At 40.9% G+C, this 18,590-nt stretch overlaps 2 protein-coding genes across 2 annotated transcripts; one reads left to right on the plus strand and one right to left on the minus strand.

The window, feature by feature from the left end:
- Positions 1-227: 227 nt before the first annotated feature.
- On the plus strand, positions 228-1,232 carry LOC101396299 (olfactory receptor 51I2-like). Its single transcript, XM_014790218.2, has one exon. It carries the CDS (start codon positions 270-272, stop codon positions 1,230-1,232), a length of 963 nt encoding a protein of 320 aa, XP_014645704.1. The 5' UTR covers positions 228-269.
- Positions 1,233-10,936: 9,704 nt separating this feature from the next.
- On the minus strand, positions 10,937-11,923 carry LOC106800064 (olfactory receptor 51E1). The gene has a single exon (XM_014790219.2). The coding sequence runs from the start codon at positions 11,888-11,890 to the stop codon at positions 10,937-10,939; it is 954 nt and encodes a 317-aa protein (XP_014645705.1). The 5' UTR covers positions 11,891-11,923.
- Between the last annotated feature and the right edge of the window lie 6,667 nt (positions 11,924-18,590).

Here is an 18,590-nt window from a genome sequence, read left to right on the forward strand (position 1 = left end):
TATGATTTTTATAATAAAATGAGAAAATCTCGGCAAACGCACTAGCGTAGTACCTGGAATATAACATAATAAGGAGTCAGCGAAGATTTCATTTGTTATAGTCATTATATTTTAAACATATCAGTAAATGGTACAACCAATTATGGAACTTGATTTGTAGACTTTGGATCCAATAGTAGATTGCTCTTTCCTATCATCCTGTATCCTCTCAGTGTCTACCCAGATTGAAGAAGTCACGTCTTTCTGGACACCTCATCCCTCCTCCAAGGATGATCCCTTCCCAGTCCTATGTCAACATCTCCTTCTTCCACCCACCTGCTTTCCTGATGCTTGGCATCTCAGGGCTGGAGGCCATTCTTGGCTGGATCTCCATCCCCTTCTCTGCCATGTACACTGCAGCCCTCACTGGAAATGGCTTGATCCTCTTGGCTGTGAAAAGGACTCCCAACTTGCACCAGCCCATGTACTACTTCCTGTCTATGCTGGCCCTCAACGATGTGGGCCTCACCTTGTCCACACTGCCCACCACCCTGGCTGGGCTGTGGTTTGACCATCGGCTCATCGGCTTCAATGCCTGCTTGGTCCAGATGTTCTTCCTCCACTCCTTCTCTGTGGTGGAGTCCTCAGTGCTGCTGGCCATGTCGTTTGACCGCTTTGTGGCCATCTCCAACCCCCTGCGCTATGCAGCTGTCCTCACAAATAATGTCATCATCAGGATTAGGCTGGCGATTGTGGCCCATGCTCCCTTGTGCCTCTTCCCTGTGCCATTTTTTATTAAGGGCCTAAACTTCTGCCCTGGCAATAACTTCCTGTCCCACTCATTCTGTTTCCACCCTGACATGATGAGAAAAGCCTGTGCCGACATAATCATCAATATAAACTATGGGCTCTATGTGGTTGTGTCCACTGGAGGCATAGACCCCCTGCTCATTGTCTTATCCTACACTCTCATCCTGCACATTGTCATGGGACTGGTTTCTCCCCAGGAGTGTATCCGGGCCCTCAACACCTGTGTCTCCCACATCCTGGTGGTCTTTGTCTTCTTTATTCCAATTATCACCATGTCCATGATCCACCGTTTTGGAAGGCACCAGCCTCACATTGTACGTGCTCTTGTTGCCTATGTGTACTTAATGGTGCCCTTCGTGCTCAACCCTATCATCTACAATGTCAAATCCAAGCCCATCAGGGAGGCGATGTTCAGGGTGCTGAGAGGGAAAGTCCAAGGCTGATGAAACTATGCAATATAACATGGTCTGGGTACCATAAAAGAGACTTGCTGTAGCCTTGTAGGAACCTGCTACCCTTAGCAAGCAGTGAAAATTCCTAATCTGTGCTAATACAGTAGGAAGACCATCAGGTTTATTCACGTTACAAATTTATGTTCACCATTTACTTTGTACTGGAAGCAGTGCTGAGGATTAAAGACTGAGAAATGTATTAAACATAGTCCTTTCTCTCCAGAAACTCACAGTGTTGTGCCAAGATAAAGGCATATAAAGAGTACACAAGCAGAATATAGACTTATAAGTACCATAATAAAGTTCTGTACAAGAGATTACTAGGGCTTGCAAATTGGTAGTTGCCAGATCTTGCCTGGGAAGATCAGAGAAACCTCTACAAATGAGAGAATGCTTCTTATTTCATCTTGAAAAATGTGTAGGGTTTTTCTAGGCAAAGCAGGAGTTGAGTAAGAAAGAGAAAAATCTAGGAAAAAAGAGCAACATGTAAAAAAAGGCTCCATATTTCGAAGAAGTAAATGTGTTTGTGGAAAGAAGAGCATTCCTGCATTTATGTCTCTGCCACCTGTTATATTTTTATAGGGATGACTGTGGCACAGAGTTTGAAGAGGGAGTGGTAGGGACTGAAGCCAGAAATATAGGTAGCCAAATTGCGCAGGATTGAACATACCATGCTAAATAGTTTGGTTTCTACCTAATTTATACAAATAATTTATTAAATATTTTTTACTATAAAATAAGTTAGGAGTATGAATTGGAGGTTAGAAGTGTGTTGGCAAGACTGGACATATGGGCAAGACTAGAACCAAAAAGACAACTTAAACCAAACCAAAGTTTGGTTTAAACTTAAACCAAAGTTTAAGCCCTTATCTGGTCTCAGGCTCTTCCTAGACTCCATGCACTCTGTCTGCAACATTCTCATCCCCCTATCTACCTACATCAATATTTCTAGCTACTTTTCTCTTTTGTCAAGTATAAACCTAATTTCTCAGAAAATCCTGTCTAATTATTTACTGACTGTATTTGTCTCCTGCACATATGCAATAATTTGTCAAAGTGCCAAAATATACTCAATGCCTAGTGGTGTTCCTGGAATAATGGCTACTCAATAATTCTTTTAAATGTTTACATGAATTGAATGGGGAAAAGGGCAATGGATTAATTAATTTAAGAGATAATTTGGAGACATTGACCTACAGGGAAGCTCTGATCTTTCAGGGGAAAGAATACACACAAATAATTGCAAAAGTTTGTGAAAAGGTTTCCAGTTGAACCTGGGTAGCTGACCTGGAGGTATAAGAAGTGCAAAACAACTGATTGACTAAACCAAGCCCTCTCACCTAGTGGAGGTTTCCTAGTTTTTCACCCTAGGGGATCTCGCAGGCCCTTTTCCCAGAATTGATGCCCTTCACACCTCAGTGAAATACTCTGGCTCCATAAAGAGTTTTTGTAGGAAAAAAAAAATTACAATACTAAAATTTATTAATATATTTCCACCCGAGTGTATCTTCTTACATAATGAAGCTATAAGGAGATGTGTATCTTTCTTTTTACCTCCCTTATCACCACTCCTCCCAAAAGTGTGAGGTTCAATATCACAAGATCTGAGTATATAGTGTCTGCACTGGGTAGATAGAATTATGTGTTACAGTGGTTATGAACATAAACTTTAGAGTCAGTAAACAAACTTTACTCAAATTCTGTCAAACCTGTCTCATACTTATCAGCTATTTAACTTGGAACATTTCACCCCTTATGTACTGTATTAACAAAGGTCTTTTTTTTCCTAGTGATCCCTATGTGCCAGGCACTCTGCTAGGTGATGAAAATAAAATGGTACCAAAACCAAACTTGATTCTTCTGGAAGGAATGCACATTAATTAAATATCTCTGATGACTTCTATCACCAGCATCAGAAATGTCTCTCCTTTCAAGGGCTTATGTGATTAGATCAAGCCCACTTGGATATGAACCCCTATCTTAAGGTCAACCTTGCCATATAACAACACAGTCACAGGAGTGATATTTCACCATATTCAAAGGTTTGGGGAACTAGAACAGGAGACTTTTGTGGGACATTTTAGAATTCTGCCTACTACAGTGACTAAGTAAATGGATTAATTAATGGATGGCTCTATGAAAGTACACAATAAGGGTATCTGACCTGTTCAAAGGGATCAAGAATGCTTTTCTCAAGAAGTAATAATTAAGGTGATGTCTGAATGTTGAAGAGAAGTTAGCTAGGAAAAAGGAAGAGTGAGTATTTAGGGGAAGGTATATTAGGCAAAGAAAACCTTATCTCCAAAGAGCTTGTAGAAGAGGAACCATGGTGCGATAAAGGAATAGAATGAAAGGCAGTGTGACTGGAAGTCCAAGAGCACAGGACCTATGGTTCAAGATATGTCTGAAAACATAAATGAGGACCAATCAGAAATATAGGAAATAATTAGTGTTTTAAGCAGGGGTGAGGGTGGTTTTGACATGATTATATTTATTTTAAAAAGATCATTTTATATTGTTTTGTAGAGAACAGATTAAATTAAAGCCATAATACATGAAAATTTATCAGTTAGAAGGCCACTGAAATAGTTAAGATGAGATTTACTGGAAACTTGGACTAAGAGAATGGAGATGCAGATAGAGAGAAACAGATGGGTTCAAAGTTATGTAAGATGTAGAAATTATAAAATTTGATTTTGGATTGCATATAAACGCTAAGGGAAGAAAAGGGAAGGGCCAAGGAGGACTGTTAGGTTTGGGACTTGCACTTCAAGGGAAACGGTGGTGTGAGTAACTGAAATATGAAACCTGAATAGAGGAACACAGTTGGGTAGAGAATATCAGAGTTTGATTACGGACTCTTTGATCCCAAACTCCCTTGGAAGTATCCAAATGGCTAGATTACACAGGCCATTAAACTTACAGGCCTAGAGCTCTAAACTAGCTAAATGGTCTAGTCTAGAGATAAAACTGAAGTCAAGATATGCAGATGGCAATAGAAACCATCAACCCAAGTGTGGTTACATAACAAGTAAAGGCCTGATATTAGGCCCTTTTATACCATATTCTCTCATTGGGAGGGGTAGAACGTATGTGCAAAAGAAACTGAGAAGTAGTATCTAGAAAGATAAGAAAATCAAGAGTGTGATGCCACAGAGGCCAAAGGAAGAAAATGTATCAAGAAAGAGGGAGTGGTCAACTGTGTTGAATGTTGTTGAGAAGTCAGGGAAGACAATGACTGAAAACCTCAGGCACACAGAGATCCTTGATGATGATAGTGAAAGCTCTTTTGATAATTTGACCAAGGGCAAAGTTATCTTGGAGCAGTGGAAGAGTTAGATTAGAGATGTATAAGTGAAGATATGTTATAGATAACTTCTCTAAGAGATTTGGCTATGAAAGGGAAGAGGTAAAAAAGGAATATAGGATCTAGGCAGGTTTATACTTATGGTTGTCATTGTTGTTTTTAAGGAAGAGACTTAAACATAATAAATGCTAGGAATGATTGAGAATGAGTTTGAATATTCAAGAGTGAAAAGGAACAATAATGTAAAGTTCCTGGAAAAGTGAGAGGATATTGACCCAAAGCAAATTAATAAAACCTATATGAGACCCAGAGTGGTGTCATCTTGATTAATAAAGACTTTGTAATAATTATGCTAACATAAGGAAATATCTTCTATTTGATAAATTCATACCTCTAGTGTTTTCTCTGGAAGAATAAAGAGTAGTCCTACCTGAGCCCTTAACTCACTAGGTTGTATTTCCTTTAGTTTTTAATCTATTCAACAACTAGTTTTTAATCTATTTATTCAACAACTAGTTTTTAATCCATTTATTCAACAACTATTTATTTAGAGTTGTATTTACAAGGCTAGATTACTTTAAGAACAACAGAAATATGTTCAGAGACTTGACACTTTAGTCGTTTATTTTTCATTTATTCAACTGCCTGGTGCAAATACGGGTTGGTGGAAGGTTGCAAGTGGGAGAAGTTTGACAGCACATAATTTTTAGGAACTCAAGCTGCAGGTGGTTTACCATATGCAACACATGGCTTCGCGAGTCACATTTGATGTCACATGAAAGATTATACATGGGAGGGTTTTTTGATCCAGGCACAGAAGTGGCCGTGTCACTTCCACTCATATTGGAATTAATGGCTAAAATTTAATCATACCCAACTCAAAGGAGGCTAGGAAATGCCTAGCTGTGTGTCCAGGACGGGGAGGAAGTAGGTTTGGTGAACAGCAATGTCTACCATAAGATTCTACTATGCCCTAAGCACATTGCTAAAGGCTGAGGATTCAGTGATGAACAGATTGAATGAAACAGTGCCCTCATGTGATTACATATAGGCCAGCAGCAAATACAGGGACTAAATAAGCATTTCCAGTCACGGTGAGTATTACAAAAGGAGAAGAAAATGTGTTGTGGGAATACATATCAGGGAACCTGAGGATTGAAAAAGGAAATAATCTCAATCACATATAAGATCATGTTTCAGTGTTTGTTATTTGGCTTTCTTGGCCAACACTGTTTTCATATCATACTAAAGACAAAACCACTTAGCCCTTGGAAATAGCCCCCTCAGAAACAGAGCTGCCTAATTCTTATGCTTCTAAAGCCAATAATTACTAATTATTTTTAACTAAATGAAAATAAAACATCAAATTTGTGGGATTCATGTCAAGCAGTACTTAGAGGAAAATGTATAGCACTACAGCACCTAAATAAGAAAAAAATATCCCAATAACCTCAGTTTCCACTATAAGAACCTAGAAAAAGAAGAGGAAATTAAATTCAATGTAAGCAGGAGAAAGAAAACAATAAAGAGAGGAAATCAACAAAATAGAAAAAGAAAACAATAGAGAAAATTAATGAAACCAAAATCTGTTTTATTGAAAAAACAATAAGATTGATAAGCCTCTAGCCAGACTGAACAAGAGAAAGGAAAAAAAAAAAAGACACAAACTATCAATATCAAGAATGAGAGAGGTGACCTCACTACAGATGCTACAGATATTAAAAAATTATAAGAGAATATTATGAACACTTTTATGCCAGTAAATTTGACAACTTAGATGACATGAAAAATTTCTTGAAAGACATAAAACCTTCTATATCTGGATCAAAAAAGGACGATACTTCTTTTCCTCCTTCTTAGAGTCTTTCTTCTCATCACCTACGTTTTCTAAAGATACTTTCTCTGGGTTATTTTCACTAGAAGGAATTTCTATCTTCCCAATTCTGCACTCCCTACCTTTGGAAGTGTGGCTTCCCTCCAGTGGTATACCTATATTTTAATACAGAACAATGATCCATCTGAACAGCATAAAAATAAAGGTAAGGAAGAGATTTCCTCTCAACCGTGATGATAAAAAAGATGAAAAGGAAGAATTAGAGGAGGAGAAGGAGGAAATGAGTTTGGAAGAAAGTCAGTGCTCTGGAAACATCTGGGAAGGAGACACTGGAAGAACATCTCTACCTCCAATACAAGTTACTCTGGAATGTATGGTCTAAAGCAGACCTCCCCCATCCACCCTAACTCTGCTCTACAACTTCAGTGGCAGAAATAAAGAAAGGATGCTTTGGGGTCAGGGAGCAAGCTTACATAGTTATTGCTGCAAGAATATGTAGTAACTGAAAGCTCTCTAAAGTCAGGTTCTCTGTTCTATTCTTGTCTGTAGCCCTAGCCCCCCATTATAGTATCTTACTTTATTATATTTTTTCCATAAATATTTGTTGAATAAGTGAATAAACAAATGTGTTGATCAGATGATGCTGGCTAGGGACACAGTGAAATGGTGCCACCTGCCTCAGCACTGACTCTTCTTATACCCTCTTTCAGGAATGTCCATTTCTCCAAGAGACTCCCTTGCCTGGCAGTTTCCGTGGTGAAGTGTGACATTGACAATTGCATCCTCTTTTATGTTCCCATTTCAGATCTCCTCCAGATTCCCCATGCCCTCATTCTTCAACTTTCTTGGAGTTAAAAGCCCTGCATCACTGTTGGCTTCCTTAGGGGTGGAAAAGGCAGACTACAATCTGATTCTGCATCAGCTTCATTCCCTCTGGATCAAGTCTAAAATAAAATGTTATGAGATGCCAGCCGAATGGACAAGAAGTTTGAACACCTTGTTTAAGATGTTTAAACAATGAACATAAACTCTGAAGTCCTAAACCAATGGCATAATATGGTCCTTTTCCAAATTCAGGTCCGCCTATCTCAAGAAGGCCAGACATGGTGGAATGGGATGTCCTTCCACGTGTTATGTCCATTACATCCACGGAAGTTTTAGCTCAACTCAATAAAAGGAGTGACATAAGATACTTTATTAACTTGAATAGATATGACTCAGCAGTCTCACTCAAACTTTTCTGAACTGGAAATGGTCCAATTCTAAAGTATGTGCCAAGAGGTATGGGAATGCTGAAGAGAGAATATTTCTCTTGGCCTGATGAATCATAAAGAGCTTCATTTTATAAGGTGTTACTAAAAAGAAAAATGGCAAAAGGCAATTCAGACAAAGAAAACATGGTGAAACAGAGGCTTTCAAAGTGCATGAAATCAATGAGACAGTAAATATTAAGTAGCTGACAAACATAGTATGTGGAAAAATTAGAGATGGCAAAATAAGATAAGAACAGGTGTAAAAGATACAAGAAGGAGCCCACTGACATTCTAAGATGTTTGAACTCTACATGGGAGGCAATAAAAGACCTTTGATGGATCTTAAGCAGGGAAGTTAGATAATCAGAGTGGTATTTGGAAAACCTCCTGCAAGCTACATGGGATTTAGGACTAGTGCCCAAGATGTTCAAGGCAAAGGTACCAGTACGGAGGTTATGGTAATTGTCCAAGCAAGAGGTGAGTATCTGGACTAGAGCATTGGGCATTAGAATGGAGGACGCAATACATGTTTATGAAACATTTCCAGATAAAACCTAAAAAATTGAGCAAGTGACTTATAGACTGAGATTTAATATTATTCAGACCTCTCCAGGACCCAACAAAGGTCCATGTGGCTGAGATGGTAGGGTCAGAGACAGAAATATTCAAACAAAGGAAATGGGGAAGGTAAAAGAATGCCCATGTAAAAGGCATATAATGAAGGTCTTTGTCCAGAACATACCCTAACCTCCAGCCAAATCCCCTAATAGAGGCAGCTTCTCCTCATTCTAGTCCTTAACTCCAGGCCCTTCCAGGGGCCCAGTGAGTATTCATGAAGTAAGTGACCAGAAATCTGATCTAGAAGTTAGGATATTCCTGCTATAGTTCTGTCCCTGTATCTGGCATTTAGTACTTACTGAGAAACACAAGGAAGGTGGTGGTAGGGGTAGTGGCGATGGTGATGGTGGGTGTGTGGGGGGGTGTGTATGTGTTTTTACACTCACAAAACCATTAAGTCATTTAGGATCAAAACCATGAAACTTTATCCTGAGAATTAACTATCATAGACTTGAAATCTCTTCTAAAATCTAGGATAATGACTGCATCTCTAGAGGAAATTTAAAACGTGTCTGTCTGATTTATCTGCTTATTATTCATCTATCTATATCTCTAATAGGATTCCAGATATAAACAGATACACACATTCACCATATGCCCATACAGAAACATGCACACAAATGCTTATTAAAAATCTGGACAAATAAACACCAAAATGCTAACAATGTTTTTTTCTTTTAAGGTGACAAGTTTATTGGAGTTTTTATTATATTTTTATTTCTTTTATATTTTCAGAGTCTCTAATATTTTTGTTTATAGTAATCATGTATTGCTTTCCTAAAGAGAAAAAAAGTCTGTCTCTTTCTTTCTCTTTCAGTCTGTCTCTTTCTCTCAATCCCAATGTCAGGGCACTATTGGGCAATAGGCTGATCCTCCATTCAGTCTGCGTTATTCTAGTTTATTGATTCTAGTACTGCTGGCCACCACTCACTTGGGCACGTTAGATTCCACACTGCTAACAATTCTCATCTTCCAGATTCCATTCCAAGAAATCAGCTATGCTCTGTCCATGCCCTCTCTACCAAACAGTCCTGTGGTACTAGCTATGGCTAGAAAACTGCCTGGCCTGTGTCATGCTCTCACACCTGCCTCTCACACTCACCTACATCATTTTGGGTCTGACTAGCACTCCCCATGTAGGTGGTGGTCTCATTTCTGCCCTGTCCGTTGCTACTGCACTCCTGTAGTACCCACACCCCTCCTTCCCATTCAGCTTCCTTCTGGAAGTGCTGTGCCTGGCTTGTGGGGCTCCTGGGTGGACCTCTGGGACCATATTCATGGTAACTACAGCTGCTAGGGATGCAGGCTTTATTGGCCTCTCCTATGGTCTTATTCTCAGGGCACTGATGCTGTGGGCTTCCCCTATAGGGTAGCTCAAAGCCCTGGGGATATACGGTGTCCATTTATACGCTCTTCTCAGTTTCTATGGACCCATGCTTGCCTTAGCCTTGCTTCCTGGCTAGCCACATGGGCCATTGGCCCTGCTCAGTCTCATCATGCCTCCTGCTCTTGAGTCCCTGCTCTGTGGTAGACTTGTCATTTCTGCCATGAGCTTCTAAGTGTTCTCAGTTACATTTCTCCATAAAGTGTCTCTCCAGATATCCAGTGAATGTCCTCACTGAAATAGCTAATCATACTATTTCCCAAACTAGCCACTGTTTGGGAATTACTCAAACACGTTCCTGCTAGTACTACACAAGTACAGTGGCAAGTGGACCAGGAACTATTGGGATTAAAGCCATCAGAAACATTAACAGGAAATTCCTAAATACAATACTGGATGAGTGAGAAAGGAAATTAAATACTTCCATTATAAAATGCAAGACTCTGGAAATATCTAAGTCACTACCCTATTCGTCTCTCTAACAGTCCCTCCCCACAATATGAGATTGGGAATCAAAGACAATTTTTTTTCGTGATCTCATGTAATTCACTGATCCCCATTGAACATCAATTTCCCCATTGGTACAATGGTGATACTAATCATATTCTTGCCTAAATAAAAATGTTGATAAGAAAATTAAATAAGGAAAAGTCTAAACGGGCTGTGAAAACTCTCAGAACAGAGTGTGTCATCTTTCACTAATGTAGGTAGCTGTAGTCTTTTCATGGTTTTACTTCCAATCTTCTTCTTAAAGTCTGGTGCCCAGAAGAAAAGAAATTATCTCTGTGGAGGTCATTTTGAAGAAGGAAATGCAGGTATATCTCTTTTTCTGAGATCCAATATGGTTAAGGATTCTGAAGAGGAAATTATAGTTTTAAACCAAATTATTTGATGGTATTGTATTCTTGTGTATATTTTACTTTTGCCATGTTAATCCTTTGGTAAACATTCTTTACATATACCACCCTTATCTCAGAAAGCTGTGGACTTGCAGTGCAAGCAATTTAGAGATTTGGATTGAATGGTTAAATGGGAAGTAATAACCCTCCAACCACAACCGCTTCAGGGTTGTAATAACTATATAGAGAGAAGAACTAAAGGGAAAAATGATATTGAAAAATGGAATATGTGGTTCTGCTGCCCCTATCTACATAGAGATTCTCCAACTAGTTTTATCTTTGAAAGGTCCATTGTGTTTTTATTATGGAAGATTTTTTTCCAAATACTATCTCCCAAAATGCTGATATTAATATCTGAATTGAAGAACTTTGAATGAAAAAGAAGTTTGATCACTGACACCTAGGGATCTGAAGTGTGTGTGGTCACATGGAAAAGACGTATGATACGCTGCCGGATCTCCTTTGTCTTCACTCCATAGACGATAGGGTTGAGCACAGGAGGAACAAGCAGGTAAGTGTTGCCCATCATGACGAGCAGGAGGGAGTCATGCTGCTCGCCAAAGCGGTGCACCATAGACAATCCAATGAATGGTACATAGAATATGAAAACAGCACACACATGAGAGACACAAGTGCCAAATGCCTTTGCCTGGGCTTCACGTGTCAAGCCCAACACAGTCTTGAGGATAAGCAGATATGACAAGGAGATGAGAAGTGAGTCCAGGCCAATGGCAGAGATGATGACAATGAGGCCATAGATGATATTGACATGGATGTCAGCACAAGCCAGCTTCATGACATCTTGGTGTAGGCAGTAGGAATGGGAAAGGATATTGGAATGGCAGAAAGGCAGCTGTTTGATGAAGACAGGAAGGGGTGCCATAAGCGCAGCACCCCGTACCACAGCAGCCATGCCAATCTTGGTAACACGAGGCAATGTTAGCACAGTGGCATGGCGTAGTGGGTGGCAGATGGCAACATAGCGGTCAAAGGCCATGGCCAGCAGTACCGTGGACTCCATGCCAGATAAGGAGTGGATGGCAAACATCTGCAGCATACAAGCATCAAACTGGATGGTAGTGGAATTGAACCAGAAGATGGCCATCATTTTGGGCATAGATGAGGTGGAGATGAGGATGTCAAGGCCAGAAAGCATAGACAGAAATATATACATGGGTTCATGTAGGCTGTGCTCGGTCCGCACAATGTAGATGATCATCAAGTTACCTAGCACAGCAATAAGGTAGAGGGAGCACAACGGGAAGGCCAACCAGAACTGAGCTTCTTCCAAGCCTGGGAGGCCTATTAGAATGAAATATGTGGCACTGGATCCATTGCCATTGGGGACCACCATAATGAAGAAGCTGAGCTGTGATCAGTGCCAGGCAGGTAGAAGCTGCAATGCAAAGATAAGCCATTGTCAGATTCTCCAGAATCACAATACTACACTTCTTTCCACACTGATGTCCTATTCTCTGACCCAAACTCTAACTTCATTGTACATCGAAACTCTGACTCTATTCTAAACTCAACCTAACCATCCTTCATAACTCGACACCCAGATGAAAATTCACCCAGCCCTACTGACTAACCCCACTCTAAAGTCAATCCTGAAAACAAGTGAAATACTAAGGCAAAAATTCTAAGCTTATTTTAAATCATTTAGTTCACCAAAGATGGACTATTGATTGAGTACACATCAGACTTAGATGATAAAAAATCCCATCACTTCTTCTGTCCTATCCCACCCTTATGCTCCCCTATGCTTAATATCAACTGTAATTCTAACTAAATCATTAGATTATCTTTAAGACTAATTCCAGTCCAAATGCAGCAATACTAATAGTATCATAGATTAACACTGAAACCTAACCTTATCACTAATCCTAATGATCTCTCCAATTCTAGCCGTAACCCTAACTTTAATATTAACCTAAGACTTACTTCTAGTAGTCATTTCAAACTTAATCTAAAACTTAATAATACCTACTTTATTATGATAAACCCTATTTCAATTTTTTAAAAAACCTGACACACTAACTTCATCCTGAACTTTAACTCTATATTTCACTCTTGCCCAAATGTCCATCCAATGTCTTACACTTGTCCAGACTACCCAGTTTATACCATAAAAGGAACAATGGCTGCAGTGGATGCCGTTGGCATCCCACCTAGATCCCCTTCACCAAGCCAGTGCACCTATATCCCATCTGCAGTAGTTAGTTGAATGCTAACGGCTCACAGTTCTCCCCTTCTCCAGAAAATTGTCTGTGATCAAATGAGAGGCACCTCACCCAGGAAGTTATGCTATCCCTCCCAGGGCACATCTAGAGTTCAATGACTGACTGACATAAAGTTACAAAAGATTAGCCTGCTTGCCTCCAAGTAGGACCAAAGCTGTGATGCAACATGTGTTTCAGAACTTCCCGAGGAACCAGACCTTCCTGAGACCACAGACTTACTTAGCTTTCTTTCTCTGCTCTATCCTGCTTCCCTCACTCCTCTTCTCAAGAGAGTACTTCCTCAATATATCATTTAAAAAAGAATCTCCATCTCAAGCTCTGTTTCTAGGGGACCCACCATACTTAAGAGAGTGGGACTGACACAGAAGACTAAACCTGAGAGATGATGACATTAAAAGCACTAGAGCAATAATCAATCCTATAGCAGGATCCCGGTCTCCTCAAATCTGGCTACAAAAGTAACGGATAGGGGCCGGCCCTGTGGCTTAGCGGTTAAGTGTGTGCACTCTGCTACTGGCGGCCCGGGTTTGGATCCCGGGCACGCACCGAAGCACCACTTGTTGGGCCATGCTGAGGCGGCGTCGCACATACAGCAACTAGAAGGATGTCCAACTATGACATACAACTATCTACTGGGGCTTTGGGGTAAAAAAAGGAGAAGGATTGGCAATATATGTTAGCTCAGGGCCGATCTTCCCCACAAAAAAAAAAAGTAATGGATATGAGTAGAGCTTGCTGAAGTGGGAAATGTCAGACTTGAGTTTTCTCAGATCTTATTTCTCTGTTGAAATAATTAGAGCGTTAACTAACTCCTTTCCTCGTTTTCTTTCCTCCACCAACAAATATTCATGGTCCTACTATTTATTACATTATGTAAATTATATAGCTTTACACACATTATATATATAAAAATATGTTCAGCTATAATTTGGGAGCTAGCTGTCTCCTCTTTCCATTATGGAAATAGTGCCACTTATTGCTAAGGTATATTTAAGATAATTTTATCTTGGGAAGAAAAAAGAAAAGTGAGATTCTTGAGAAATGGCCCTTGACAACCAGGGTAGGGGATTTCTGCATGGGTTACCAGAGAGCAGTTGAGTGTGAAGAAGAGCTCATGGCCAGCATCAGGAGGGACTTATACACCATTCACTTGGCTCAAAGTGTGTCAATAATCTTTGTTCCACCACTGAGCTGTTACCCAGAGTTTCCCTGGGACCAGACAGAGAGAGCAAAACACTGGGAGTAAGAGTTTTAGAACAGAGAGTGACAATTTAATTCAAACTGCTGGAGGGAGAAGATATAGGAAGCCATTTTTAACTTAGAACTTCAGTCAAAGAGGCCAAAGTCATCAATGTCCCTTAAATCTTCCGTACTGACCTCTCTGTAGTATATGACACTGTAAGTAGTTCCCTCTTTCCTAAAATTTCGCCCTCCTCCTTCTGCTGCTCCTCATCTCTCTCTGATCAGTAATTCTTGTTCTCCTTTCTGGGTCTTCAGCCTCCTCTGCTTGACCCTTAAGCATATTCTTAAATGATAATGCTCTCAGAATTTTATCCTCGGTGCTCTTCTTATTCTATACCCTCTCCCTGGGCCATCTCATCCCCTTCAGTAAATCCGGTTCTTATATATAAACTATTTGTTCACAAATCTATTTAGCAAGCTCTGGGTTATCTTATGTGATCCAGATTCATAACTCTAAAGTTTTACTAAAAGAGTCCACCTGGATCTCTCTCAAGTATATCAAACTCTCCATGTCTGAAAAAGAAACTCTGCCAGAGGCAGTATCGTATAGCTGTTAAGAGTATGAGCTTTGAAATCGATCCTGGATTCAAATCCCAGTCAACAACTTCGTTAGCTGTGCCATCTCAGGCAAATCACTGAACCTTTCCAAGCCTCAGTTTCCTCATCTTTAAAATGAGAATAATAGTCGCTGCCTAATAGAGGTCAACGTGAAGATTAAATAAGATCATGAGTGTAAAGCATTCAACACAATGCCTGGCACATAGTAAATATGCAAAAAAATCATATCTGTTGTTGTTAACCTTTTTCCTCTAGTGTTTCCTTTTTTCTGTTATGGTGGCCTAAACCATCACACAAGCTAGATGCTCTGATTCCGACTGCCATGCCCCTAACCTTCTTCATCTGCACAATCCCAATAACCTTCTAACCAAATAAAATCAGGTCACTATCTGTTGCTTAAAAAAATACCTTTGAAAACTCCAAATTAATTCTGGAATAAAGACCAAACTACTAGGATATGGCAAAACGTCCGTCTTTCAGCATCTGGTCCTAGGTTTCTCTCTCTCTATTCCTCACCAAGGCCCCTACACTCTAGCCACATTAGAATGCATACTGTTTCATGAAGGTAGCATTGATTCCCATGCCTCTGTGTCTTACCTTTTTTACTTCTCGTCCCTTTGTCAAGATCCTCCCAGACCTCTCTTCTTGACTTCCCATTGAGCAAAATCTTACTGTCTTTCACATCCTGGTTTACTGGCTCTCTCCTTTCCTATTTTCCTAAGACTCTTTCCCCTGGGTGTAATTAAATATTTCCTGTTCTGTGCTCCAAAGAACTTTATTTAGATCTCTTTTTATGCATTTACCATCCTGAACTATAATTATTGCTATATTTGTTTTCCCCTGAATTATGAATTCCTTGATAGCAGGGACTCTACCGTATTTATTAGCATTTACTCAATGTTTGCTGAAAATGAAAATGAGTTTTATCAAAAGAATCCCTCAATAGGCATCTAATGACGATGGCACAGCGAAGGGGTAGGAAGGGCTGCCAGTTGTCTGAACTATAGACACTTCTGAGAAGAATAAAAGAATGTTTGGAAGGTCAGTGCAGGGTGGTCTTAAGTTCAGAACAAGAATCTTTAAGGTCAAACAGAAAGGGCCTTTCTTTCCCAGGGAGCCAGAGGGCATGAGACGATACATGGAGAACAGGGCAGGTGCAAAGCCTTGGCTCTAAAGAAACGCATAGTGGACATGCAGCATAGTTTGTGCCCGAGAGAGGGGGTGACCTAGGATCCCTCACCCGGAGGCATCAGCAAGAAGGCTCTGGTACTTCAGATGGCCAGATATCCAGACATTTCACATGGACAGATATAGTAGAGCAGGGCAATTCCCAGGATCAAAATGTGCTGCCTTAGGAAACATATTGGGGAAGAATCATGGGTTGGTATATTCAACTCAATTACCCCTGAGGGTAAAGTGATGTGGTGAGCAGAGTCCTGGGGCAAGGAATGCAAGTCTCAGCTCTAAACAAATGCAGAAGATAATAACCTCATAGTGCTGCTGCAAAATTATGAGATAAGGCATCTCAAAAGATGTTGTAAAAACTGCACCACAGTATACTAAGCACTTTTTCTCATGTTTCCATAAAAATAAGGAACAAGATCTCTGAAAACATGTGAAGTTTCTAAAACCTTTTCATTTCCCTCCTATTTGTCACCTTAATTGCCACTCCACCTCAAGCACACACTCATACACACACCATACTGACTAGCAGTCCATCTCTCACAATGGCAAAGACTAAGCACTGATACGGAGATACCAGGAATCAAAGAGAGGAAGATTCAGCCAGCCTGGAAGGGAGGTGCCTCAGCAGCACAAAATGGGCAGCTATGGCTGGGGATAAAATACGCTGCTGGACCTCCAAAGACTGCAGCAGGAGAGAAATGAAGGAATGAGGAGGGGATCCAGCAAGAGGGTCCACCTGGCACCCTTCAAACTGTCCAGCCCTAAAGCATCCCAATCTCCCACAGTCCCACCAGGAAGTAGGCAGAGGGACCAGACGACAGCCAGCCTGAGCAGCTGTTGGTAATTAGAAAATTTGCACGCACTCAGAGAACATTTTAGAGCTCTGGAGGAGATTGGAACTAAATCATTCTATTTTTAAAATAAAACATAATCAAGGAAAAATAAACAAAGATAGTTGGGTTTTTTTGTTTTTTTTTTTTAAAGCCCACACTGTCCTAACCCCCAGGGAATAGCCTTGTGCTTGAGCTTTTCTCTGAAAAAATCTCACTATCTTAGCAAGCCCCAGGAATGTTTCTTGAATTGTGAAGGACATCTTAGCCCTCTCTTGAGGATGGGGGAGCAGGAGCCCCCAGGTATACACAGTGGAAATCCATTTTGAGGCATTCAATCCTCCTCATTCCCTCCCCCTCGTCTCCAGGACTCTGTCCCCCTGTGCCCACTCAGCCCCCAAGGCTAGCCCATCCTCATACTTTTTCCCAGAACTCTCTGAACTCCTTCCTTCTCAGAGACCCATGGAAAAGCAGTCATAGAGGTAGACCAGGGGTACAAGCTCTATTCCTTCTGACCCAAGAGAACAATGAGGTCACTCCCAACACTGATTTCATTGTTTTTATGATAATAACAGAAATCATTGAGTGCCTACAAAATGCCAGATGCTGTATAAAGCTTATCTCTCACCGAAGAACACCTCTGCATAATTGGAATTCAATGTATCTTCTGTATATTATAGGCAAAAAAACTAAGGTCCCAAAGGGTTAAATAATGTTCCCAGGGTTTAACAGTTGGCTGATAAAGCAGAAAGTTAACCTAGATTGTCTAACTCTAAGGCCTGTGCATTTTCCTCTCTTCAACCTAGATTGTCTAACTCTAAGGCCTGTACATTTTCCTCTCTTCTAGGCTGCCTTTAATTGTGATGTACCTTCCGAAAGCTAATAAAATCTGCCCAAGAGGCAGGGTAGAAGAAGGGCTTGGTAAGTAGGACACCTGGCCCAGGCAGACCCTTGGAAGGGCACCCAAGAGGGCAGTAAAGGGGACCCCCCTGGACTGCACTTGGGTACTCTCCTCCTTTCAGTCCCAACTCCTCTGGCTGTGACTTGGGAAGGCCCACAATGGAGATTAAAATGCTTTATTCTCTACCAAATACTTCCTTCTTATATGATTAGAGCCTCCCCTCAACCTGTCAGGCAGGTATTAATAATCCCATTTGATAGATAAGGATGTTGAGCTCTCAGTGCCCAATCCGTGTGCTTTCCAATATGCCAAACTACTGTCCTGCCCCTCTCCCAGTCTCCATAAGAATGGACCAATGCTTTATAAGGACTATTTCAATGTTAATCTCCAAGGAATCTAAAATTTGAGGACCCATGAGTCCAGAGAGCCTCCCTATGACTTAGGATACCTGACCAGCTCTTCCCGCTTAGGTTCAGTAGGGAAGAGAAACAAGGAGGGAATAGGAGAGGCGATTCATGGTATAAATACAAAAAGTGTTCCATGCCTAGAGCAGCGAGGTGGGGGCCTCTGGAGCCACTGCCAGCCTCTGTGGGAACATCTGAAAGAGAATGTTCTTGGAGACAAGCCCAGAAATACCTGGGAGTCTCTGACTCCTACTCCCAGGACCAGAGAGGGAAAGCAGACCTCAGGGGCAACACTGTGGCCAGCAAGGACTGCAGGAGCTCATCACTCAATTCATGGAGAATATGCCCTTTCCTAACACATCCAGAATCACATCCACCCCAAATCATCCACATCCTCTGTCCCCCATACCTTGCTTGGACTTGATAAAGCAGATGAACCCTTGCAGGGCCTTGGAAATTCTTTTTAGAATGGCCAAGATGGGAACAGAAAAATGAGAGGCTGCAATTTCTAACTCAAATAAAGCAGAGTACTCTACTCACTCAAGTCAGCCTGGCCCCCCAAAATCAGCCCCAGGCAGGGCACCAGGGGTTCGGGTCCCTGCCCCTCTACTTTCCCAAGTAGTACCAGAGCCAATAAGAGTCCCACAGACCTGCAAATCATGACCTAATTATCAGTGCCCTTTAGAGCTAC

Source organism: Ceratotherium simum, chromosome 7, assembly GCF_057802395.1.
Source record: "Ceratotherium simum simum isolate JZ-2026a chromosome 7, ASM5780239v1, whole genome shotgun sequence".
In the NCBI taxonomy this organism is placed as follows: Eukaryota; Metazoa; Chordata; class Mammalia; order Perissodactyla; family Rhinocerotidae; genus Ceratotherium; species Ceratotherium simum.